General features: G+C 34.2%; 1 protein-coding gene across 3 annotated transcripts in view; it reads right to left on the bottom strand.

The window, feature by feature from the left end:
- Positions 1 to 27,582, bottom strand: part of Rpap2 (RNA polymerase II associated protein 2) — an 86,273-nt gene that overhangs the window by 12,221 nt on the left and 46,470 nt on the right. The window contains exons 11-12 of one of the 3 annotated variants that reach the window (XM_063254214.1): positions 26,331 to 26,399; positions 21,708 to 22,524 (exon numbers count right to left, since the gene is read on the bottom strand). The exons of 1 other annotated variant lie outside the window; for it this stretch is intronic. In XM_063254214.1, the coding sequence (XP_063110284.1) occupies positions 22,494 to 22,524; positions 26,331 to 26,399 (100 nt within the window). In that variant the 3' untranslated portion in view covers positions 21,708 to 22,493. Of the gene's footprint in view, positions 1 to 21,707; positions 22,525 to 26,330; positions 26,400 to 27,582 lie in introns of those variants that run through there. One more of the 3 variants, XM_063254211.1, reaches the window with a different exon arrangement.

The raw sequence follows: 27,582 nt of genomic DNA, 5'->3' as shown, positions 1-27,582 counted from the left end.
GTCAAATAATAGCCAACTCCACAGAAAGTGAGCTTGTATATTTAAAACAGAATTATGTCATACATTCAAAAGTTTCTTTGCCTTTTAAGGAGACCACACTATTCAGCTCATGTATAAAAGATTTTCTCAATTCTTCAAAATTTCCCAAACTAACCCTAAAATTAGAAGTAACTGATGACTTCCTGATTTCTCAACCTGTATGCTCCTTAGAAGAGCAAAAAAAAAAAATGAGGAGTCATTATAGGGAAAATGTTTTGTAAGAGAACCTCTTTAACAACTACCTTCATTAGAAAATAGGAATAGTATACCTCTCAGGCAAGTTTACAAGGCTGAAATGATTTTATAAATTAATAACTATGCTTGAGTCTATGGCACCATGCTCATCAATCAGGCATTCTTTGCTTAATGAACTGGACCTGCTCTGAGAATTCTCAAAACAGAACTCTGAGCAACAAACTCAAATCTTTAAAGAGTTGATTTTGACATGAAACCTACTTATTCACCAACCTAATTGAGAGCCCCAAGGGAACTATGTACTATACAATACAGAATGCAGATCTAACCTTAAACTTTGCCAAGAAAGCTGGTGTGATTTTGGGTGAGGTTGAATGCTCATTCAAATCTTAGGGCCGGTCTACAAAGTAGGCTAATAATACTTAAGTATCTTAAAAGAATATTACAAATTCATGTGGGTGAGTAGCTCTCATCAACTAGTACAACTATAATATCAACTAACATTTACCATGTACTGCTTACGAGTGCTTACTGTATACTGGTTCTTGCGCTTGAACAGTCTACTTTAACTGTATAATGATGCAAAGGGATGTAGTTTTCAGTTCCACTTTATAGACAAAGAAACAAAAGTACAAAATGGAACCTCCCCATGTTCACAAATATAGTTAAGTCAAGGCTTTGAACCTAAGAAAGCAATTTATCTTAAAAAGCCAAAGCTCTTAGACAATATGCTTTTGTTCTTTATAGGCTATCAAACACTATTTAAATGTGATCTTTACTTACTTTACTGAAATATGCTAAGCCCTCAATGAATAGCAGGAAGAACTGAATGATTTAAATTTTCTTTAGAGAATTGCAAATTAAAAAATGGCATGTGGTTGGCAGGCAGAAGGAAGTGTTGACAGAAATTACACAAGGTTTTGTGTCTGTTAAAAGAGACAGGAGTATCAACTTGGGGTGGGAAGATTTCTGCAAGTCATTATACAGATAGGTACCAGTCTTCAGGCACCTGGAGCCAGGTTCGCTGACTATTCTAAACACCTGAGCTTTATGTATTGGTACACAATTGCACACCTGGGAAGTTAGCTAATGGTATTTCCTTTCTTATTCCCTCATCTTTCCTTTTTAATCTTTAATTGAAAAGACTTTCTTTTTACCTTCAGCCCCTAATACAGAATATAAAATGGTTACAGGACTATATAATATTAACTTTCCAAGAGTTATCTCTACTTAAATTGTTTTTTGGAATAAGGTGAGATGTAAACAAATATGCATGCTCTTTTTTTTTTTTAAAGTTTTTTCTCTTTTTATCGGTATCGGGGATTGAACTCACAACTGTCTGCTTACAAGGCAGGTGTTTATGCCGCTGAGCTAAATCCCCAGCCCTACAAATATGCATGCTCTTAAAGTTCCTGTGTACCTCTAAATATTAAAAATCTAGTAGCTTGCCTTTTGAGTCATGTAGAGATTGTGCTTTGCCTTTAATTTTGTCCTCTAAAAACCAGGTTCATGAATATAAAAAATGAATTTGACAAGTTATAAAGTAATAATAGTACATTAAGAAAGATGCTGACCCTTAACAACCTGACCTAGAGTATAATATGAATGATTCATTCATCAAAGTTAAGATTTGCTTCTATTTTTAAAGTAATTTACATTTAAGGTGAATGTAGGCTACGTATAATCTTTGTTTTCCAAATTCCTTATCTCATCTACTTTTAACATGTTTCATTCCTTAATATCCTACACTTTCAGCCTGTCTGCCTGCTAGGCATTTTCTAAATTTTTGTGTCATTTCTGTCATAAGAAGCTCTGTGACTGCTTGCTCAGATTAATCAGAGGCAAGATCATAACATTTTAGTAGACTACTATGACCTTGATTAATGCTAAGAGATGATTGTAGCTACTGGCAAAAGATGTTACTAATAAACCACTGGGATTGTTTTTAGGAACCTGCTGCCCTAAAGACAGGTATCCAGGGTTGAGCAGAGTTTGAGGACCTGTCTGACATAGATAGGTATTACCCTAAGCTTGAAGGAAGGGTTCTATCCAGATTCTGCTTTTGTTAGCAGGGGAGGGGGCTTTGTAAATTATATAGCAGTGAGCAAGGTAGGTCCCTATGTGTGTTTAGCAGGCTGGTGTCCTGTATGTAATTGTTTTCCTTGCAATCCCTGACTGTAACAGCCATCACTATTCTAGGTGAAATGTGAAAGAAAAGGATATTTTCATTCTAAATAACATGAGATTTACTTGGGCAAAGTAGAAATAATTTAAGAAATTTATATTTTAAGCCTGTATCTTTTTGTATATGATACTAGGATTTCAAACCAGGGTCTTGTGCATTTTAGGTAAGCAATATTGCCTCTGACTACAGTACCAGCCCTTGTTTCTTTAAAAAAAAATTATTACTTGAAAAATTGGTCAATAATAACTGTCATGCTTTATGTAAGTGGCCACCAAGCCTCATGCAATTATGGACTTGACCAACTCTAGCTTTTGTGATTGGTTCATTGTGTAGTGCTTGGATTGGTGGTGTGAGTGCTACATCCACCTAGAGGTGGAGCCAGCATACATGTCATGGTGGGAAAGTGTGCCTCTCTCTCTTGCCAGTTCACCCTTGCTGATTGTAGCCGGTCATGAAGGGCAGCCCCACCATGCCATGCTGCCTTGGAGCCAACTGAGTATGGACTGAAACCTCCAAGAACTGTAAAAAATAAACCCTTCCTTCCTTCCTTTTGAGCTGCAGGTATTTTGTCCCAGCAATGAGAGAAAAGTAACTAAGACAATAATTATATACATTTAGGGTATAAAATATGATGTTAAGTATGTGCACCTTATAGAATGGCTATGTCAAACTAACCAACATATGCATTACCTCCCATACTTTTTGGTAGTGAGAACACTTAAAAGCTACTGTTTTGCTGATTTTGAAATATACAGTATATTGTTAACTGTAGTTATTGGGTTATACAATATAGCTCTTTAACCTATTTTTCCTAATTGAGATTTTGTATCCTTTGATAAATATATCTACTCTATCTCTTTTTTCCCTCTGTCCCTTCATCTTACCAATGACCACTTTATTCTCTGCTGCTGATTTTTTATGTTTGAGATAGGTATTTGTTATGCAGTCCAAGCTGGCCTTAAACTGATAGTCATCCTCCTGCCTCAGTTTCCTGAGTGCTGGGATTACAGGCATGTGACATCATGGCCAATTCTACTTTGTTGCTCTAACCAACTTTGGTATCCATGTTTAAAAAAATAAGACAGGATTTACTTGTTTTTTTAAAGGATGAGAATATTCCATATACACCACAAATTTATTATGCATTTATTTGCTGATGGACACTTAGGTTGTTGTATTCCTCCTTTCTCAGCCTTCTGGGTGCTGGATATTCTCATTTCTTTTAGGTTAACAAGAGTAGCAGAATATAACAGCAAAATGAAGACTCAGCTATTTTTGGAATCTATACTTCATTTCAGCCACCTCCTTTTAAGAATTAGCCAGACTGGACTATGTGCACTTGTGGTCTTAATGACTCAGGAGGCTGAGGCAGGAGGCTCACTTAACTTCCCTTTTTTTTTGTATTTTTTTATCGGTACCAGGGATCAAACTCACGACCACACACTTGCAAGGCAGGCGCTTATGCCGCTGAGCTGAATCCCCAGCCCCCAGGAGGCTCACTTAAGCCCAAAGGTTTTAGTTCAAATGGAAACAGCGCTTGTCTCAAAAAAAAAAAAAAAAAAAAAAAAAAAAAAAAGGGAAAAAACGATTTAGTCCTCCCCCTCCCTTCCCTCCTCTCTCTCTCTTTCTTTTTTTTTTTTTTTTTTAATAAAAGGGACAGATTATATCCTTGTTTTGACTAAAATGGTCCCAAAATTCTAGGTTCAAGTAGTCTTCCTGTCTCAGTCTCCCAAGTAGATAGGACTATAGGTGCAGGCTTCCATGCCCAGCTTCAAGAGCTTTTCTTAATTTATTGATTTAAACTTAAAAAAGAACACCTGCCAACAAACTACCTCTACGATCTCAAAGGATGGAAATTCTACACCTTCATGTATAGCATTCTTCAATAGTTAACAAACTCTAACTTCCTGAAGTTCTAGATATTGTTTTTCATATACAATCTGAATCTCTTGCAGAATTTTACTTTTTCCTTTATGGGACCTCTGTGAGTTTGGGGAGCAAGCTTTTAATTATCCTTTCAGTCTTAAAAATGATTTTCAGTTAATTCCAAGTCTTTTTCATTTTTCCTCACAAATGCCATATGACCACTTCTTATACTGATTTGTGTTCTTTTCTATAGCTCCCTTTTAAAGTTCTCCTTTTCTTAAAAATGTAGTGCTCCATAATAGAAATATTGTCCAAATTTACTACTTAAAAATATATAAAACACCTCCCAATTCACAGAAATATATCATAAGATAAAATTTTCACTTGTACATGATGTTTAAAGCTCAACTGCAGAATCTTACAAATAATCACACCCTCTTCTTGTTAAACTGACTTTTTTTTTTTTTTTTTTTTTGGTACTGGGGGCTCAAACTCATGATCTTGTGCTTACCAGGCAAGTGCTTGAGCCACTGAGCTAAATCCCCAAGCCTGTTAAACTGACTTTCCAGGCTCCTCTCTCCTCTTAATATTTTTTTTCTGTGTAGTATTAACTATAATCTGATTATATACTTGTTTAAACTTTTCATTATATAATATGCTCATTATACATTGAAAGTGACTGCAACCACTATTTCATCCTAAACTATCTAGTAGTGAATATCAAGCTATGAAATCAAGTAATTTCTACTTATTAAAACAGTAATATGCCAGAGTTGATACTTACCAATGTGTCTCCTATAGGACATATCTTTATGAAAAACAAAGAATGTGATTGGCAGTGAATAAAAACAAAAGGGTTTGTTTTTAAATTTATATGCTTACAAGTATGAGTAAAAACCTATAAAGATGACACAAAGAGGATGACAACACAGTCTATGTTAGAGAATATAATTTGAAAAAAACTATGTAGTAAAAAAAATCTATAATCTATAAATCACAAATAATGGAAGAACTGTCTCCTGAAATACCACTGATTCAAATCTCAATTCTGAAAGACAGCCGACTTCTGTAACCAGTTCTTTACCATATGGTAAGTAGCATGACAACAAAAGCAGAAAGCCAAGTGTCAAACAGCATCTCATTGATAAGACCTTTATTTAGCTGACTGCTCCACATATGTTACACATCAAACGGAGAGTCAGGCTAGGACAAGTACCTTCCATTTATTATTACTGAGCTATCAAACAACATCTGGTTAACAGGAATTACAGTACTAAGAAGAGTTTCAATATTTGGGCATGACAATTCAATCAAGAGAGCTTTTTCAGTAGAAACTGTCATTTTTACACAAATCATTGTAGTATGAGGATTTAGAGCAGCACAAACTTTTGATTAGGCCTTAGAAATAACTCACCTATATATCACTGGTTTGTATTATACCAACAGAGAAAGCTGTATATGAAAAGTTACAGCTGTAATTTAATTGAACAACTATAGCTCAATAACTAACTAAACTATGTTATTCTATAGTGCAACAGAAGTTAATAAAGAACTTGATTTGTTAAACGGCCTTTCCCATTTTAGTCCCTATTACCCTGCTCAATGAACTCATTTATCTATTGCAAGTCTGTACTGCAGCCCCTGGAATATTGCAAATCACAGCCTGGTCTGAATTACTGTTTCCTGAGCAATTCTGGGTGGAATGTACAAGCTTCATATCATACAACCAGCATGAAATGATGCAGCACAGATACTGTATCTCCAATCCTGACCTTCAAAACTGAACTGACACAGTAACTCTTTAAGGCAGTTTCCTGAGAATTCATACTGATTTACAAATTCAAAGAATCAAACTGGTAGGCAACTGTAGGATGACATGCGTATATACAGCATAATATTACTGGAACAAAAAGTGGTGAAGAGATCTATGTGGACAAACGTCACCAGAAAGCAAACTTCTCTATGGTTTGGGGTTGGAGGAAGGTTCAGGAAGTGAAAAGCTACATACATTTTTGTATCTATCAGATTTGAGAAACTACTGGGTTCATCTAGAGTTCTGCTGCAGCAGGGAAACCTATTTCGGTGATTATCACACAAAGATGACGAGGATGCAAAGACTGCTAAAATATAAGTAACATTAGACTTATGAATATTTTTAATATTCTCTCATTCTCTGGAAGTTAAGGAGGAAAAGGAAAAGGAAGCACTGTGCATGAGCACTGTGTCTAACACTTTACCAATTAAATCTGTATTACAGTGCCTGACACTTTGGGTGCTTAAGAGCAAAAGCAAAAGCCTGCTAGGACAGATGAGGCACTTTTATTAATAATGGTATAAACAAAGAATTGAAAAAGATTAGGTTTAGCTGTGTAGTCTTGTTGTATGAGGCTGTACTTCCTAATTTTCTCAAATGTGATTTAGTCTTAAAGCTATCCAGCTGGTTTACTTTTAACAGATAAAGTTCCTGAGGCTTTGAGAGGGTATGGGATTTATCCAGGGTCATACAGTTATAAACAATTCTAAAAGCTATCACAAAATATCCTGCTTATCTATCAAGTCTTGATATTCATTTTTTCCTTGTGTTGGTAAAAATTACCACCCTACCCATATTCTGTTGTCTTCTGAAAAATGAATTGGGATTTTCCCTTCTTTACATGAGTAAGAGCCAAATGATAAAGCATTAAACAAGAGTATCTCTGCAGAATTATACACTTAAAACTGAAACAAAAGATAAACTGTGACTAGTAACACAAAGGGTCAAAATGTCATTTATTTTCAGAAAGTTGAGGGTTCACACAAACCTCAAGACTTTTTGTGAAATGTCTATCTCAGATACTTAAAAAAAAATTCTGGTATATACCTTCAAAGGGAATTTTAACTATTACTTATACCTCCTTTATATGCAGGTAACTAGGACTTCATATTTATACATCTATTCTTTATCCTCCTCACTTATTGGTGAGAAGGCAGAAGATTCAACTTCCATCGGTGACTCCCTGAAAACACTTGTCTAGTCTGTGGCCTTCCTTTCCTCTCCAAACTAAAACAGCCAGTTGGGCTCAGGAAAATGACCAAAAAGTCATCCTGTCACACAGCTTTTTCTTTTCCTTAAAGTAACACAGATTATGTCATGTTTTAAAATAGAGCAAACAAGGTTTTAAGTCAGAATTTAAAATTCAAATATTTGCAGCTAATGACTTTGTTCTTTTGAAGATGCCAGTTTTTTCTCCCAGCTGTTCCCTCTGTTGCAGGTTCTCCATTACTGAATGAAATCACTAAAGTATAGTGATTTCCAAGTTTGTAACAAACATTTTTCAATGAGACTAACTTGTTGGGTCTTTGATCTTTTGAAGGCTGTAGCAAGTGTTAACTCCGACGAGCTCAAGTGACTTTTTAAAGATCACATATGTCAGTAAAAGATGAGCAAATAACCCCAGAAGTACTCCCACTAGTCTACACTTTTAACCACTAGACCACACTAGCTCACATGTCTGATTCATTTTGAGAAATGAGTAGATCTTATGATTTGCAAGGGCTCACTTGCATGTTCTTCAAATAATTTTGAAAATCTGTCATTACAAAATAAAACATGCCAATGAAAACTGACAAGCCTACGACTTCTAATTCATCCTTTTTTGTGATAACTAACATTGTTTAAAAAGATTTTAGACTTTAGAAGGAAGTTGCACACCTTTAAGCAAAGTTTTGGTAGACACAGTTAAGTCAACTGGTTTAGCAATTTTTTCCTTGGCATATCAATAAGCACCAGAATGAAAAACCTAGTTCTCAACTTTTCATTACCAATTAGAAGCATTTGGAAGAACTTAAAAAACAGTTATGTCCAGGTCCCACCAAAGAAGTCAAAATATTTGAATTAATCATTAATATTTTAAAAAATCTTGATTTAAGTTTTAAGAAGCACAAAGTTTAAGTTCTGTTCTGTTTAATTTTTTTGAGATGGGGCCTTGTAACATTAGCCACACTAGCCCAAACTCTTGAATTCAAGCAATCCTCCTGGCTTAACCTTTGGAGTATCTGTAAAGTTCTAATCATTTGTTATAAGTTGTTAACTGCATTGTTGTAAGAAACTGAAGAGAGAGGAAATGTCATTTTTTTGTAAGTAATTGTGTAGCGAGCAACTATCTCTAAGATGATAATATGTAATCTATTAACTGGTGATTTCTTACTGCTTTTTTTTTTTGTAGTTCTGTATTACTTGTACCCTTATACTGCTTTGTTTTGTTTTGTGTTTTTCTTTTTCCTTTTAAATAAAATTAAAAAAAAAAGTAATTGTGTAGCAAAGTCCTAGATAATACTGTCCAAAAGAGATGTCTTATTGATGGGCACTGAAAAGCTAGGAATCATTTCTACCTAAGATGAGAGTGGGGTTTAAGGAAGACTTGTAAGGAGGTAGTAACACTGAGCTAGGCCTTGAAGACACAGGCATATCACGGTGCTACAAAAGTTACATGTAAGGGTAAACTAGTCCACAAACAAAACTTAAGAACCTAAAAGAGAAATAAATTAGGGTGCTTGAGGTCACTTCAGGAGGCCCTTCAATTTCTTGCTAAATTATTTGGTAGGAATTGGGAAGCCAGTGTTTTTTGTTTTGTTTTGTTGAGGCAGAATTTCACTACTAGAATTCAGACCAACTTTGAACTTAATGTAGCTCAGGCTGGCCTTGAACTCATGATTTTTCTGCCTCAGCCTCCCAAGTGCTGTGATTACAGGCATGTACCACCATTCACAGCTAGGAAGTTAGTAGTTCTAAATGTCTCCCCCTCCTCCCAGGGTTAATCTTGAATTGAGAAGATTATTACAGCTGGAAGAAGGATGGATTGATTCAGAGAAGAGATAGGGCAAAGGGTCTGTTTTAAAGGCTATCTTTGTAGCAGTCTGATGAAGACCTGACATGGATTCCTAGTAGTAGGAATCCAGAAAAGCAATTATATAAAAGGCAGACTGAGTAGATGTGGAAGAAAAAGGGCAGGAAAAGCATAAAAGATAAATCATCTAATTCCAGGTAATTAAAAAGATGAAAATCCATCCAAAATATACCAGAGACATCTAAAAGGGAAGATGAAATCAATCTTGAATCTGAAATGCTTGAGGGAATCCCAAATGGAGATGTTAAAAACTGACCTACAACCTAAGAGAGAGAAGAGCTGAAGACCTAGAATTTTAGTTATGAGTGACACAAAAAATACCTGATTAGGATGATCAATTTTTTTTCTAAAGTAACTTCACTATCCTTTACCAATTATATTTTTTCTAACATTTTGAACTAATCAGCACTCTTGAATCTTTCGCTTCCTGTCTTAGTTATCCTACCCAGCAAAGCTATAGTGAGATCAATCCTGAAATCTCTTTGTATACCTGTAAGATGGCTGAAAATTACTGAGGTAGGGTTTGGAGTGGGAAGAAAGGACCCCAGCAGATAACCACTTCTACAAATACTAAACTCTGGCCTCATCTGGACACTTAAAGTCACTTGTCAATTTTTTTCTTAACCTTGGTAAGCTCCTTTTTTGCATCATATCATTTGCATAACTATCCTTTTTTCTATGTAATTGTCACCTCTATATTTTTAGAACACAACCTTGTATTTTACTTGATTAAAAAATGAAGCTGCCAGGCATGGTTTAATCATCTTCCCCTTGTACTTATATGAATTCACCTCAATAGCTGTATTATTCTCTTAATTTCTTTGTCTCAGAAGATATAGTAATAGTTTCTCGTTTTAGCTATTCTATCTGCATGTGTCCTTCCCTTGTTTGTCCATCCCTTGTTCACGCTCATGCTGAACTTGAACTCCTATATAGTCTAGAATGGCGTTAAACTCACAGAAATCTTCCTGCCTGAGACTCCAGAGTGCTGAGATTGTAGCTATTGTCAAATGACAAATAGCCAACTCCAAAACTCGTTATTTAAAATGGATAGGGGACAACACAACCAGTACTATGTTTTTTGTGCCTTGTTCCATCCTGCGTATCTATCCTTCACCCTGTCTTCAACTTCAAATTACTTTCCCTTATCAATTCATTCTTCATGCCCTATAAATATATTTGTCTCTTTCTATCCAAAACAAATTGTAACTGTTCAGCCTCTCCCACCCTTGTCTACCCTTTCTCAAAAGGGAAGACTATATTACTTGACTGTATCTCATATTTTAAGCTGGGATATAAGGAGTGATTAATTTCTTCAAATTAAATAAAAGATCTTTATTTTTCAATTCCATACTCCCTCATTCCCCAGAGGAAAAAGACATGTCTTTACTCTTAACTTCAATGCATAATCACATATCTCAGTGCCACCTAAGTAGCAGTGACATTTTATAGATTTGGGAATTTTATTGTAGAGCATGTAGAAAGTGATGTAAATCTTAGCAGTTTAATATTTTAGTATATGTGCTGCCAAAGTGAGCACAATCTTAGTGTTTTAGAAGAATATTTTCTCTGTACTGAAATCAGAGGAACAATGGTTAAAACTTGACAGTTTCTTTGTTCTCATGAAACATTTTTGCATTGAAGTATGATGTTACTTATTGCCTCTATGTGACCTCCATGTGATGAGAAACATCATAATGTGGGGCCTGTAAAACTCACTGGACAGAAAAAATCAGTAACTAAATGAAACTGAAATAGTCCAGAAGTTTCAGTTACTGTAATGTGATTTCACCACCACAGAAATTGCAGGTGTTCACCAAGCAGTTTGTGGCAATTTCCCAAGTACTTTTGCTGCATAGCGATTTTCAATATTAAGCCTATGTTTTCTGATACATTTTTCTGTCTTTTAAGGCATAGTATAATTGAGCTACACACACACACACACACACACACACACACACACACACACACACACACATCCAGCTAAGTAACTCCAAAATTCATTTAAAATGGATGATGGATGACACAAATAATAATAGTGAGAATCAGGGAATTCCAAGCTTTGTTTCACCCTTTAGCTCTTATGATGTTCTCTAAAAGTCTGTAAAAATATTTAAGATAGCAGCAAAAAACCAGAAGCATTTGGATTTTATATCCAAGAGCCATATGACTTTACTGTGAACTAGAATGATCAGAATGGGGAAAGAAAGCTCAGAGACAGGAAGAAAATTTAAAAGGTACCTAATCTGTAAAAAATACAAGTGAAAGTATTTAGAGACAACAAAGAAAAAAAATCTCACTAGATTCAGGATCTTGGATTTAGGAAGCACTCAATATACTTGTGAATAATGATTTTATTCTCTTTACAACACTGTTCAACTTTGTAAGACTACTTAATAAAATGGCCTCTAATGTAAAAATTTCCATTTAGATCTAGTAATATTTATAATTACTTCCAATTCAGTGAACAAATAGAAACATGAAAACATTTAAAGAATTTTCTAGAATTTTGTCTGTGATAAATCAGATATATAACAAAAGATGTAAATATTAGATAATGGATTGCTCTATAACCAATTCTATTAGTCCACAGAGGATAAAATGGTAAATCCATTGAAAACAGGAGAAAGTAACTTTTGAAATAAAGTTTTTGAACAACAGAAACATTTAAAAATTATGTGTTCATTTATTTTATAATATGAATCAAAAGATAGTCTCACACATACATCTAAATTTTTAAATAATTTTATTAAATATCATAAAATTATTTGCAAAAAATGCTAGATTTGTTTAAAAGCAGAAATTCTCTTTATGTTAAATATCAATATCTTTATCAGCCTATATCTACCCTAGAAAATATAATCATAGAAACTATATTTCTGTAATGAAAGTCTTTCATTTACAGTAGTAACCAACTATTTTTGTTTTTTTACATGTTGTGTATCAGTGCAATGAAATCTATGTTTGTCTGTAATATCAACAGTAATTTATCCAAGTTTTCCACCTTTATTTATTTGATTTATTCTATGAATATCCACTGTTACCAAGTGCCCTACGTGGGCATGGCACCAGGGAGACAAAAGTAACCCAGATAATGACCTTGCCTGCCTGGTGATTATATGGTGGAAGAGGAAACGATCAAACAGAGCCACTAATGAAAATGGTAATATGGGTTTTGGAAAAAGAAACACACATGACCTCCCTGTCCCCTTTTTCTTTCTTCACTACTGGTGATTTAATCCAGGCCCTGGTGCATGCTAGGCAAGAACTCTACCACTTATTTACAGTGTCAGCCCTAGTTCACTTATGTTTTAAAATGCCTATGAGGCAAAATGTTACCAAATAAAACTGAAACTCAAGGATAGAGAAACATGAATGAAATAGTAGAAGAACAGAAGAAACACATGGGAAAAGGAAAGTAGGCAAAAAGGACTAGGGGGGAAAAGAGAGGCAAATATGCCTTCCATGACATTGCCAGTCTCTTCATGGGCCACATTCTACAGGTACCCTCAGTTTTTTATTTTTCTAACTCTGTTTAGTGTCTCTTTTCCCCCTGATATCAACATAAGGCTCAATTACCTTGAAAAGTTTTCTGGTTTACCATGTCCTGTTGGTTTATAATCATTTTCTCTTCTGCCAACCAAATGAAAAGAGTGGTCAAGCATTGCGATGTCTAGTATCTCAACACCTGTCTACCACAGCAACCTTTGTAATCTGGTTTCAATGCCTCGCATTCAATGGAAATTGCTTTTTTTTTTTTTGAAGGTTATGTACCACAACTGCTTACCTGCCAAAATTACAGCTGTTTTTCAGTCCTCAATCCTTGTTAAGCAGAGGACAACCATCTAATCTTCAAAAGAGTCAGTCACCACTGCTCTCTTGAACCTTAAAACCACTTCAGGTTCCTCAACAGCACAGCAGTTATGTGTTCCTCTCTGAGGCACTCTGCAGTGACTACCCATGTTGATGGCAGACATGCACGAGCCCGAATCTCAGCTGTGACAAGCTTGGGCAAGGTGGCCGTCTTTTTCTTCCTTTAGTAGGCAGAACAGCACTACTGACATAACTAATTAAAATCAAATGAAAAATGTGTCACTGTATTCTAAAAAAAAAAAAAAAATCCATTTGCATTTCTATAAGCACCCTAGGCCTATATATATGGCTGTCCCACATGCTTCTGTTTCACTTTGACTCTGCATTTAATAGTCTCTACCTCTGTCATCTCATATATCTTAATGTTGACTCCAAAGTCTAGGTCTCTTATTTTCCTCACCATTTTTTTCAACTCCAGTTCCACATTTTCAACTATCTGCTAGAGAATAATACAACTGGACAATATACCTAAATCTTTTTTTTTTTTGGTCTTTTTATCGGTTACTGGGGACCGAACTCACAACTGCCTACTTGCAAGGCAGGTGCTTATGCCGCTGAGCTATATCCCCAGCCCCTAATATACTTAAATCTTACACTGAATGCAGTCTTGGTGTTTGTGGAATAGGTTTAAAACCAAATTTATCTCCTCCTTCAACTAGTTCTTATCTACTCCTCTAAAGGCACAGTACCTTTTTACTCATTTGTCTTATGTCTTGAAGTTCTGTTTGATTTTTCCTCCACTGCTAAATCCTGTAGGTTCTAGAGGTGTAGTATCTCTCATTATTTGGCTGTCCTTTTAATTTGTACTATAATTGCTTTAGTTCACTGTCTATCTCTGTTTTACTATATTGTCATCAGTGGTAGCGCTGAGATAACTTCAGAAATGGTGGGGGCCAGATCAGAATGCAAGGACTAGAATCACTGAGAACAGATGAACAATTCCAGATGCTTCATAGGCGAATAGTCTCAGGTGAAAGACAAAGGATGTATGTGATTCTGTTTAATTTAATATAAAATTGAAAGTAATGACAAATATAAAATTTAAAAATTGTAACTGTGAGGGCCTGTTTAGAGATACTGGATCTAGTCAGGGAAGTCAGGAAGTTACTTGAGGAGGAAACATCTCCTTAAATTCTTGAATGATGAAGGGGAATTAACAGAAGTGAAAAAGTAGGCACATTTTGAATCTGTGTCCTGTCATGAAAGAAAGTGTACTAAGGAAAGGTATGAAAGAAGGTCAGAGTGGAGGAATGGAGAAAACAAGGTGTGAGGACATGAGGCTGGAGAACCAGGGCTAGACCTTATATAGGCCACGTGGGTCACAGTAAGAGGCTTTTTCTTTAAGAGCAGCTGGAAGCTGGGGATTTATCTCAGTGGCATAAATGCCAGTGTGAGTTCAATCCCCAGTACCCAAAGGAAAAAAAAAAAAAAAAAAAAAACAACCCAGCACCACATACATGACGCTCAGGTTGGCTACTAGCAGGATGAGTAGCTAGGCCTCTTTGGAGCTTGGCTGCAGTGGCCTTTGTGTGCTTAGATGTCTGAATATTGAACCATAAATCAATGTAGGAGCAGGGTTCCTCAGGACTTTCTTCTCAAAACAAGGTCTTTCAAATACATTTATATAAAAAAAAGAGCAACTGGAAACTTTGGAAGGTTGGTACAAGGTGGAAGACATGACTGGCTCTGATTCCGAGATCTTCGCTCCAAGAATGATCTTCCCAAAGCACAAATTTCATGTTACTTTCTGCCCTGAATTAAGTTTACCTGCCATTAAAGGACCTATCTTACAATAGACTCAATTGTTCTTCTGAGTTACCTTATACTCTTGACTATATCTCTTAACTTTAGCTTGTGCTTCTTTTTAAGCACTTAACATATTTGGTGTTTTATATCTTATGCATACTAATCTCCCCCTTTCTGCAGCCAGTGCTGCTTAAAATATATGTTGGATATTTTTTGCATCTGATTTTAAGCATTTAAAAAATTTTTCATCATTATGTAGATGGTTGATTCAACACTGATTTATAATTAGGGCAAAGTCTGAGTCTCATATTTTCAGGTATACACAAGCTGTACTGACAAACCTTTGCATTGCATAATATTAAAGACAAAAATGTTTAAATAAATTCTTTAGAAGAAAAATAAGAGTTTTAAGTAATGTATTTATCCTTCAACTGACAGACAGTATCTCAGTGAAGAAATTCAGGTTACTTTAGATAATCTAGTTCAAAGAAGCAGTACCAATGAACACATACAATCTTTACATCAATGAAAAGATAGTAGGGAGTAAAAATGGAGAACATTATCCTATACTGAGAGCTTTTGCTCTGTGTGTATGTGAAGGAGTATTGTGGGTTGAACCTAATGCCTTATGCATGTTAAGAAAAAGTTCTATCACTGAACTACATCTCAGCTCTTGATTCTAAAGCTATTTTAAAATAATTCCTGATATGAAAAAAAACACATTAAAATTTTTCTAGGCTTCTCTATTCATTGATGCCTTATTCCCAGATGAAGCATAAAAAATAAACTGGAAAGTGGATAAAGGCCCACAGCTATAGTAATATTTAAAAAAAAAAATCAACCTACTCATTTTATTTTTCTCTTTATCATCTTTAGTATAATACTGAGGCACAAAAATATTTCACTGCTTCCTTCTGTATCTAATAAAGTTCATTTTTGAAATGGACAGTAATATGTCAATTAAAGTACACCACAGAATAAAGCAATCTTGGAGGTGTTCCTCCCATTTATTAAATGTGAACTCTGTACTCTTTCCACAGAATAAGTGACTAGCCATATCATTTAAATATATTTCTTTGCCAAGCTTAATGACTAAGATATGTAATAAAGTGTAATACCTAGGCAGTGTCATCATGGATTTCTACTAGCAAAATTAAAGTGTTTTCATTTTCATTATCTTTTTCAGTAGGCTTTGATATACTACATTCCTCAGTCTCAGCTATTTGGGAAGTTGAGGCAGAATACCTGAGCTCAGGACTCTGAGGCCAGCCTAAGCGACATAGACCCTGTCTCATTAAAAACAAAGTTTTTTATTTATAACAGCTTAACGTCTCAGTTGAATTCGCACTGTCAACATGGTTTAACCTGCATTTAGTGTAATCTTTCACGTGGTTAATAACAAAAGAAACCAAAACCCGAACAACGTTGAATAATTTGTAAAAGGCTATATTGGTAGTTAGGGACAAAAACAAGATTATTACCAGGAATGAGACTGAGTCTAGGGTTTCAAGAGACCTTCACGTAAGTTAAAGGTTGTTTCTCTGGTATAATTACATTTAACACAGGGGTTGGGGATTTAGCTCAGCGGTGTAAGTGCCTGCCTGGGAAGTGTAAGGTCATGAGTTCGATCTCCAGTACTACAAACAAAACAAAACAAAACAAACCCCAAAAAACATTTAATATAAATACTTAATAAAAATTTCATAAATTAAAATTTTAAGAACTAATTTTCTTAGGTATAAAGCTAAAGTCCCAAAATTTAAAATGTTGATAGGCATAGAAAGCTGGAACTAGTAAGGATTTATAAGAGAAACAGAAAGCAGACATGAAGACTATACCGTGAAGAGATACGTAATTATGGGCTTTCTATTTCAGAACTATTATCTAGAAAACTGAGATAAAAACTTTGATTATAAAAGACTGTGACAGCCAAATAAAATAAAATGTTTTTCTTAAAACAGATGGCTTATATCCTGATAATATTTGCATTCAATGCTTTAGGATTACCTATTAATCAGGAAACCAGGATTCTTTCCATTGATATTTCTAATTCAAAAGAAACAAGTTCTTTGTAAATCACTTTGTAGTGACACAGTACATGTATGTTTACTTAAGAGGCTGGGTTGTAGTGCATTAAAAGTATATCTAAATCCTGTTTGTGACAAGTCTATGGAGTAGTTCTGTAGCTGAGTGCTAGAGAAGCTTTTTTTCTTCCATATTTATTACTGTATGGCAATTCTCTCAGACTAGTGGCTCCAGCTTTTTTCCCCCAATGCTCTAAGACTAAGTGAAATCAACCAGGGGTGTGCACTGACAATGATTATCACTGTCTTACAGTGCAAAACTGGAGGCTACTGATAACAGCCAAAATCTCATGCTTCCTTGCTCTCAGAGAGCTCAGTCACACTGAAGATGACATTAGTATTATATAGGGATTGGCTCCTGAACTGAGGCTGTGATCAAGCATGGGTCAACTGCAGTGAACTTGGAGGGTATATCTTTTTGTGTGTGGGGGTGTCAGGGAGGATGCTAGGGGATAGATCCCAGGGCCTTAATAATAGAGAGGAACAAAAAAGACCTAGTATTTTGTTTTTACATTATCTATTATGTCCATCCTTTTGATTTGACTGACTCTGTTCTGTTATGTCACATTTGGTTTTACTCTCTTCAAAAAAAAAGTAATAAGAACTGTGGGAGTAAAACCCAAAATGTGTAATTGTCATTGTACAAAAGAAAGGAAAAGAAAGTGCTCTAAAGAATATAACTGCATATATATGTAAGTGTATAAGATAGATAACCATATTACTGAGTTTTGTTGGATCATTGAACAAAACTGTTTCCAGTCTCAGTTTGAATGTCCACTTTATATGCTTTAATTTTGTAAGTTGAACAACTATTTCTAAGATAACAATATGTAACCTATTAACTAGTGATTTCCTATTTTTTATTTTTTCTGAAATTCTGTATAACTTGTACCCTTTTTCTGTTTTTTTCTTTTTCTCCTCAAATTTAAAAAAAAACACTATTAAAAAACCCCGGCATTATAAAATTATAGGAGATATTGGAAATTCTGAGGGAAAAATTGTAGACATTAGGTTTTGATTAAACATTTAAACAAGTAATGTTTCTTCGTTGCTTGTCTAGATGGCCCTGAACTTGAGATCCTTTGACTCAGCCTCCTCTGTAGCTGAAATTACAGGTATGCGGCATTGTGTCCTGTCATAATATCATTATTGTTTACTCCTCAGTAAGTATGTACATTAGATTTCGGTTACTGTGGTAAAATACTTGAGAAAACAACTCAAAGGAGGAAAGGTTTATTCTGGCTCATAGTTTGACAGGTTTTAGTCCTTGGTTACCTGATTTTGTTGCTTCTAGGCCCACTGTCAGGCAGAACATCATAGCAAGGAGACTGTTGTACAGCAAAGCAGTTCACCTTAGAGTACACAGAAGGCAGAAAGAAAAAGCAAGGAAGGAGCTAGAGAGAAGACACACCCTTCCAGGGTACAATTCTGATGATCTACTTCCTCCAATGGGACCTACCTCTTGAAGCTTCTACATCTTCCAAGTAATGCCATCAAATCATGAATCTATCAATAGACTAATCCACTAATGATGTTAGCATGCTTACTATCCACTGATTTCACCATGCCTCACCTTTGAGTGCACTTGGGATGAAGCCTTTGACACATGAACCTTTGAAGGGAACATTTAATATCCAAACTGTAAGAGTAAATAAACATTTAAACTTCCCAGTGATAAAAAGTAATATAATAGCAAACATCATAAGATACTAAATTGCAAACAAAAAAGGAATTTTATGGATACTGAGGAATCCAAACGAAACACCAGAAGATACTGTACAGATAGTAACATTTTAACTTTTCTTTTTTTGGGTGGGTGGGGCTCATGTACCTATTTTGTACATATGAAAGAAATTTCAAGAATAAAGAAACTGATATGTTTGTTCATCAGTAGGTAAATGGACAGAAAAATGCAGTAAACACATGGAAGTAATATTCTGCCATAAAAACGATCAACTTCCTTATAAGGAATGTGTCATCCTGTATACTTAAATTGTACCAATAAAATTAAAGTTAAAAAAGAAACATAGTAATAAACTAATAATGAAAGAAACAAGAAAGAGGTAGTAAGGTTTTCCTTCTTTCAAAGAATAATACAAATTATCACTTAGCAATAAATGTATTAATCAATTTAAGTTTTTCTATTTTACTCTTTTTCCTTACTCCCTCCCCCTCCAAAAAAAGCAGTGTTAAAAGTACGTTCCAAATTGAGGAGTAGAAATGGCCTTGAAATGATGGATTAGAAAACATACTGCATTCATTCCATAAAAAAGTGTCATGGTAGAAATTTGCTCTAAACCAAGGTTTTCAATTATTGTCTAATAAACCATTTGAATCTTAAAAGGAAGATGACAGTGTTTTGTTTCTTTTGGAAAAAAAAGGATAAACCTGAGATATTTGTAATAAAATGGATGTGCTTTGAGCTCAAAATGCTAAGTAACTCAGACATATAAGCTTAAATATGTTTCTCATATATATATATATATATATATGTATGTATATGAATGACAGATAATAGGAAAAAAAGAAAAAAAATGCATTGTAATCCAGTGTGGACAATGTATCTAAAAGTAACTTGACTTAGTACAACTGTTTTCCATGTTTAGTATGTTCTTTGGCCTATTAATCTAGTTTTTAACATATATATGATAATTAATTTTATCAGGTCATATAAAATAAATGAATCTGATGCTGGAAAAATGAAAGTGAGATGGAAAGAGGGAGGAAAGAAAGGAAGTGAAATGTGTTATGTACATGAACCAGTCTCCTATGATGAATATAATCACTGTACTGCAAACATGTATTAATAAAAGTACAAAAGAAAAAATCAATTAGAATAAGACTATTTAAGTTCTAGAGAAAATTACATAAAACTGTGAGGTAAGATGACTTTTACATTTAATCTTTGGGGCTTTCATATTGCTAAGTGGAAATGTAAAATGGCATAGCTCTGGCAAGGAAAAGTTTGGTAGTTCCTCAAAAGGTTAAATACGAGTTACCATGTGAACCAGGAATTCCATTCTTTAATATTAAGATGTTTGATCCATTCTGATTTTAGCTTAGTATATGGTCAAAGATGTGGGTCCAATTTTAATCTCCAGCATGTATAGAGCCAGTTTGTCCAGCACCATTTATTAAAGAGGCTATTTTTCTTCTAGTGGATGTGTTGGGCATCTCTGTCAAAGATAAGGTGGCTTGGTGTGTCTGGAGTTGTTTCTGTATCTTCTTATCTGTTCCACTCATCTTCAGGTCTTTTTTTTTTTTTTTTGCCAGTACCACACTGTTTTTTTGTTTTTTTGTTTTTTTGAAATAACAGTAGCTTTACAGTATAATTTCAAGTCAGGGATTGTGATGCCCCCTGTTGTTTTTATGGCCCAGGATTGTCTTTGCTATTCTGGGTTTCTTCTGATTCCAGATGAATTTTAGGATTGTTTTTATTAATTATGTGAGATGTGCTATTGGAATTTTGATTGGGATTGCATTAAATCTGTATAACAGTTTTATAAGTATTGCCCTTTTCATTATATTGGTTCTTCCTACCCACGAGCATGAGATACTGCTCCATTTTCTAATATCCTCTTCAATCTCCTTTTCCAGAGTACTATAGTTTTCAATGTAGAGGTCTTTTACATCCTTTGTTAGATTGATTCCTAAGTATTTCATGTTTCTGGATGCTAATGTTAAAGGTATTGTTTCCCTGATTTCTGTGAGTTTGTTATTCGTGTACAGGAAGGCTACTGATTTTTGAATAGTGACTTTGTGACTAGTTACACTATTGAATTTGCATATTAAATCTAGAAGTCTTTTGGTGTTTTTGGGGTCTTTTAAGTACAGTATTATGTTATCTGCAAATAACAATAGTTTAACATCTTCCTTTTCTATTTTTATTCCTTTAATTTCTTTCTCTTGTGTAATTGCTTCAGCTAACATTAGCAATTACATTCTTAGAAACGGAATTAAAAGAACTGAAAACATGTTGACACAAAAGGATCCATACATGAACATTTATGCACCAATATCCAAAATAGCCAAAAAGTGGAAACAATCCAAATAACCACCAACTGATGAGAGGATAGACAAATGTGGTATATCTATACAATGGAGTATTATGTACTTGTAAAAAAGAATACAGTTAGATGCTATATAACATGAACAAAAACCTTGAAAACATGTTAAGTGAAAGAAGCTAGACACAAAGGTCTGGTATTATATGATTCCATTTAAATGAAATTTCAGAATAGGTAAACAGCAGTGGGGGAGAGGGAAACAAAAGGAGAGAGAAGGTTAAGTGGTTATTAGATGCTTGGAGAAGGGAAATTGGGACTGAGTTAACATGACAGAACTTTTGGAGTGAGAAAAATGTTTTGTTGTTAGCTTGTACTAAAAAAATAGAGCTGAAGAAAAACAGCTTGCTGGTCACGTAGCTCAGTGGCATAACACCTGCCTGGCAAGCACAAGGCCCTGAGTTTGATTCCTGGTGCCAAAAAAAAAGGTTAAAGACAGTACTAATGACTACATAACAGTGGATATACTAAATATCAGTGAACTCCACACTTTAAATGGTAACGTTTATTAAGTATTTCAATAAAAGTCAATTAAGTATAAAAATTCCATGATGCTAAGGAAATGTAAAAAAAGAAATTCAGTCACCTTTTAATATGGTCTCAAATACCCAAAACTACATTTGAAATGTTAAAAGAGAAAGACCTGGGACTACTTCTGAGAACCAATACATTTCTAAAAAACCATCTCTTTGTTTTTCATGGTGTGCTCACTAATTTTTATGAGGGAATTACTGATGGGCAGGCTTTAAAAATACAGCTGGCTGAGGTAAAAAGCCTTAGTCACATCTTTCCATTCATGCCTGGTAGCCCTAGGGAAGAGACTCTCCAGAGTATCTTATCTGTATGATGGTTACCTAAAGTGGCTGCCCATGTCCAGTGATGGCTTTTGTTTAGCGATCATGGCCAAGTTGAGCTTGTTTAAATACCATTTCCCAGGACTTACATGCTACTCCCTGAACAACAGGAATACTCAAAGCTTTTAGAGGGAATAAACTATTGCATGGTCTCTGCCTAGGAAGCGGGCCACAGTTCACTGGAAACAGCCAGTTCAGATAAATAAAATGAAAGCAGACATTTTTGAAGATGGTCTTGAAAGCTTTCCATTAGAAAACATCAGGGGTATAAAAGTAGAAATAGCACATATGGTATCTGCTTTAGATTACAAGTTCCATTATCTTCTATCTTTTCTGGGTAATACGAAGTTTAAGTATTCATCTCCTTCATTAGATACCTAAATGATTCACATGAAGCATAACACACAACTCTTTCTCTGGCTACCCACTAAGAGACGACATTCGATTCTTATGCTAAAATTAACCACAGGAATACAAAGTGGTGGACTATTTATAAAGGTTCTCTATTAAATGTTGGTGAAAAAGTTACATCTTAAGTACAAATACACCTGAGCAAACCTGATTCCCATTTCTGGCAAGTAGGCTATACATAAAGGGCCAGATAGCTGTTTCTTGATACTTCACTTTGGCTGCTGGTTTTTATCTGAAACCTTCCCAGATTTTGGTCAGCATTGGTAGAGTCTCCTCTTGTAAGAGTAGGTTTAATGACAGTAATCAAAGAAAACAGGATGACTAAAAGGAAAGATGAAGGAAAGATGAGGTGGGACAGAGCTATGTCTACAAAATCTTCTCAAGATGACCAGTCAAAATCTGAGAAAGTATTCTAAATACTGTTAACATGATGAAGTTTCCTACAGTGGTAAGATGGGAACTATGAGGAATATGAAAAGGAATACAGTGGTACTTCAGTTTATGAACTTAAGTTTGCTCTACAATACAGGGAAAGATGGGCACATTTGTGTTCATGAGGGAAACATGACCACAACTGTGTTCATCATCTGATGCAGAGTTTGTAAATCAAAGCATTCATCAATCAAGGTACCACTGTATATAATATAGTACAACATTCTACCATATAATGCACTTTTAGGCAATCTGTTACAGTGTTTGCTAAATTGGTTTACAAATATTTCAAAATATATAAATACATCAGTACATTTTTAGAAATAGAGCATATAACTACTGAAATATAGAAAATAAATTGTATATATTCATATATATTTTTATCAAAATTCATGCATCAAAGATTGTGAAGAGAGGCTGATATTAGGGCTTTTTTTAAGAAAACACGATTCAAGTTTACTATTTCAACATAAATGCCTTTTTAAGAAACAAAACCTGATATAAGAATAAAGTCTGATAGATAAAGTTTGACTCAAAATTATAACTAAGGGTTTAAGCAATAAATTTCAGTAGTTACTGGGTCACTACTGCATTTCTAATCAGTTTTTAAAAATACAGGGTCGGTCATTTATTACTATTATAGATATGTGTAATGACTTGTTGAAAATCTTTAAAACATTAAATAAAAATGAGAGGATTAAAGGGACATTAAGTCCTTCATAGTGAAGTAAGTGTACTGTACTAACACTATTTGATCAAATTTCTTTGTGAGATTATATTGGTATAAAATTCGTACTAAATTACATATTGTGGTCCATTTTCTAAAAAATGCTATTACATCTATAAAAGTACAAGACAAAAGAAAAAGATAATTTGCTATAGAAGTATTTTATTTACTTTTAAGAATACTGATGTGGCCAGGTGTGATGGGGTATGCCTGTAATTCTAACATTTAAGTAGGCTGAGGCAGGAGGATCTCTATGAGTTCTAGGCCAGCCTGGGCTACATAGTGAGTTCAAGGTCAGCCCAAATTACATAGCAAGATCCTGTCTCAAACAACTAAACTAAACCAACAAAACAAAACACATATCTGATGTGAAAATTCGAGATCAAAGCTTTTCTGTTTTTCTGGACTATCAGGTTTTAGCCAAAATGTTGATTCCCTAACCTTTTAATAAGAGGCTGGTATCATCACAACATTTAATATAATTATACATAGATGTCCATACTGTATGTATCCTTTTCTAAGACATTTACATGAAGAATTGTGAGAACAGTCTTTCATGCATTCATGCTAATAGTAAAACCTCACAATATTCATATACAGGACTAGCACATGGTTACAACAGTACTTACTACATAATGTAATCAGACATAGCTTCTTCAATGACTGTAACTACCACTCTCAATCTTTTTCTCAGCTATAAAAACTTAAAAGAAAATTTTAACATGAATTCTGGAAATGCTTATGCTAGGACTAAAACAATTCTACTGGGAATCTGAGAGGAAAGTTTTCCAAATTAAACATTTATTAAAAAGAAAAGAGATGCTTTCTTATACACCTATATTCATTCTTAATGGCAGTAAACTATAATGCAAAAATGATGACTGTTCTACCAATAGGTGCAAAAATGATGACTGTTCTACAAATAGGTTTTTTCCCCTTTTATTTATGCATGTCTTTCTTTGTTTGCTTGTTTCTAAGTTTTAGTTGGTTTATTTACTTAGTGTATGTGTCTTTGTTACTGTAAAGCTCTTTTAATGCTGGCCATTATGGCTACTTTTTGCTTCCACAGTGACAATGCTGTCTTTTCTAAAAAGTAACTGTGAATTGTACATGGGAGGAATGAAGAATATAAAGTTTAATTATATCATTGAATTAGTTTCCACAGGATATGTAAAGGATTTCCAGGGAAAATTTTCCAGGGAGCAAAAAAGTCAATGACTAGGAAAAACGTTAGATTCAGCTTTAGGGGTGAGGACTTGGTGACAGAGAAAGCGAATGACAAACACAGAGTTTACTGCTACAACTTCAAGACTGCACATGTGAAACAAGTTATACCTAAGAAGTACAATTTATTTCTTGAATTCAATTAAGTTACTATTTTTTTCTGGATCACTAACTCTTGAAATAAGGGTTCTTTATATTAAACCCAAAGTTAGGGAAGTCAAACAGTGCATACATGGACTAGCACAGCTTTCAATATTCTGTGCAACATAGGTGCCTCTATAAAAAAAAATCAAATACTGTTTGTTTTATATGGAATAATCATACTAATTTTCAGTAGCAGCTTTTTAAATTTTAATTATCGTTTTCCATCTTTTTTTTTTTTTTTTTTTTGCTACTTTGTTGTACATTTTGGAGATGAGGCAATTGTTTAATACAAAAAAAGTAGATAATAAAATGTCCTTAGTAAGAAGCTCTTCATGAAGACAATACTTCCAGTCACTAGATTAGAAAGCAAGATCCTTAGATTACTGCTTGGCTTAGGCTTCTGACTTGTTGACCAAGTTACTTCTCTTTTAGTACAATGAATTGCAGAAGTATGGTCAAACAGTTGTCTATGAGGGTTTATTAGCAGACATATGATATGGTGGGTGTGCAAAGATACAATATTTTCTCAGTCAGTGACCAAAATATTTATACATTTCATAAAATAAAAAGAACTTTTTAAAAAATTAATAAGATCTGTTTCACAAATTACCAATTCAACTGGAACACTTGAAATAGGAGAAATGACAAAAGATTTGTTCTTATGGCTGATAAAAAATTTATATCATGGCATCAAGTAAAGTTATTTTCTGTGTTCTGATTTAATGAATCATGTGCATCGTATCTGGTTGGGTGACACAGATTCTGGTTCACTGAAGCCTACTCTAATGCCTTCCAGCATGGCCTTCCTTGGGACAGTGAAGCCAGAATAACATGTCAGACTGAAGTAATATCAAAGAAAGAAAAAGCAGGGCTTGAGATGCTACGAGGCTGACTCACAACATTTCTTGACCTGTGAGTGTCCAGTAAGTATTCAATGTCCTATGGGCTTCAATGACCTAACAAGCACCAGGTAACAACAGTAATGCAATAATAAATGGTCCTCAAAAGATTTTTGCAATCCAACCTGAAAAACACTACATTTATTAAGTGGCTTTAACTTTATTGAAAAATAGCTTTAGAAACCGCTAGTGGTTTCTTAAAAGGTGAATGAGTATTAAATGTTTTATGTATGCTTATGTAGTATTTGTTTTAGTTCAAATATGTTAGATTTTAAAGTGAACATTAATTAGAAAATAATGCTTTTCTGACTGTATCAAAGATAAAGAAAAATTAAGTAAGTACTGGGTATGTAAAAATACAGATATAAGATAATCAGTTCACTCACTGTTAAATATAAATAGACTATTAAAAATGAAACTAAGAGTATTCTGTAAATATCACATTTGGGGATATTCTTCTCTTTCAAATATTATTTGTGAAGAACTGGATCTTCAGAATAAATGATAGTAAAAATATAAAGGTCATGATTATAGCCTATCAAAACACAGCATATCACTTTAAATGAAAATTATTTTGTCATATAAGAAAGGAAAAATAAAGGTACAATATTTATTCCAAGTTTAAAAAGTCAGTAAATAACTTTTTCCTTAACCAAAATTCATATATAGTATTTAGAGCTGAAGTCTGAAAAAGTACTTACAATGACAGCAACACCACTGCAATTAAAGTCCATTCTACAGGATTGTGTATAATATTTCTATTTGTTAATCTGAAAGACAGTAATATAACATTTACTCAAGGATTTTTACATTTAAACAAAAAAATCTTTTATTTCTGGATGAAATCAACTTATATCACATTTTATAAGAAATACTTTTTAAGTATCTATTTACCTGGAAAAAGTAGTATAGAATTGTGGCTCTTTTTTCTGTATCTGATAACACTCAAGAAAGTATTCTAGCCCTACTTATATGCTATATTTATAATAGTACTATTAAAATAACAGAGAAATATAGGAACAATGGGGGAAACTAAGCTACAAGATTTATTACAATACACAACACACATACACATTGTAACAACATTCTCTATGCTTTCCCCAATCAAACATTTTATTGAAGCTAAGTAATTTCTGATTTTAATTTGTCTTTTGCATCTTTATAATTAGGATGTCATCAGATAAACCATAATTTAGAGAAATGAAAGTTAGCTTAATAAATTATAATAACAGTCTTTATTATGGTTTGTATGTAGATGAGCCTCCCAAAGCCTTATGTGGTCATATGTGGAGCTTTTCAGAGGTGGCTGGATCTAGAGTATGTCATTAAGGGTGTGTGATTACTGTATCAATCTACTGATTGGTCTAGTATAGTTCTTGGTGTGGATAATGGAAAGGACCATCCTGGGTGTGGATGGCACCACCCAAAGGGCAGGTAGCATAGATGGACATAAAGAGACAAAAAGAAGGGATGTTGGCAGCTGACTTTTTGCTACTTTTTTTTCCCACCATGGAGTGTTTCCCTCTGTGATACCCCTCTACCGTGCCATCCTGTCTGGGAGTCAGCCAACTACGAATTGCCACTTTCACAAACTGTGAACTATAATAAAACTTTCCTCTTTAACTTTGGGTGCTGAGTATTTTGTTTCAGCAGTGAGGAAAGGACATGTTTATTAGTGAAAAGTTAAGTTTCAGAAAAATCTATTACTTAACCATTGATGACAACAAAATATTACAAACATTTTAGTTTCTCAAAAAGAATTTAAAAACATCACTGAGTCACAATATGAAGGCAATAGGAATAGTATCCTTAACATACTGTTGATGAGAGCATTTAAACAATTTGCCCATTTCTAGCAAGCTGAAAAATATATATGAATACTCAACAGTTTTAATTTTAGATATAAACCTAAAACCTCTTATTTGTGCATAAGGAAATGCATAGAAGACAATA

The sequence above is a fragment of the Cavia porcellus genome, unplaced genomic scaffold, assembly GCF_034190915.1.
Source record: "Cavia porcellus strain 051 isolate PalLab524CR breed Dunkin Hartley unplaced genomic scaffold, mCavPor4.1 scaffold_1, whole genome shotgun sequence".
Lineage (NCBI taxonomy): Eukaryota > Metazoa > Chordata > Mammalia > Rodentia > Caviidae > Cavia > Cavia porcellus.
Note: the sequence above shows the minus strand (reverse complement) of the source record. Positions and strands in the feature narration are given on the sequence as shown.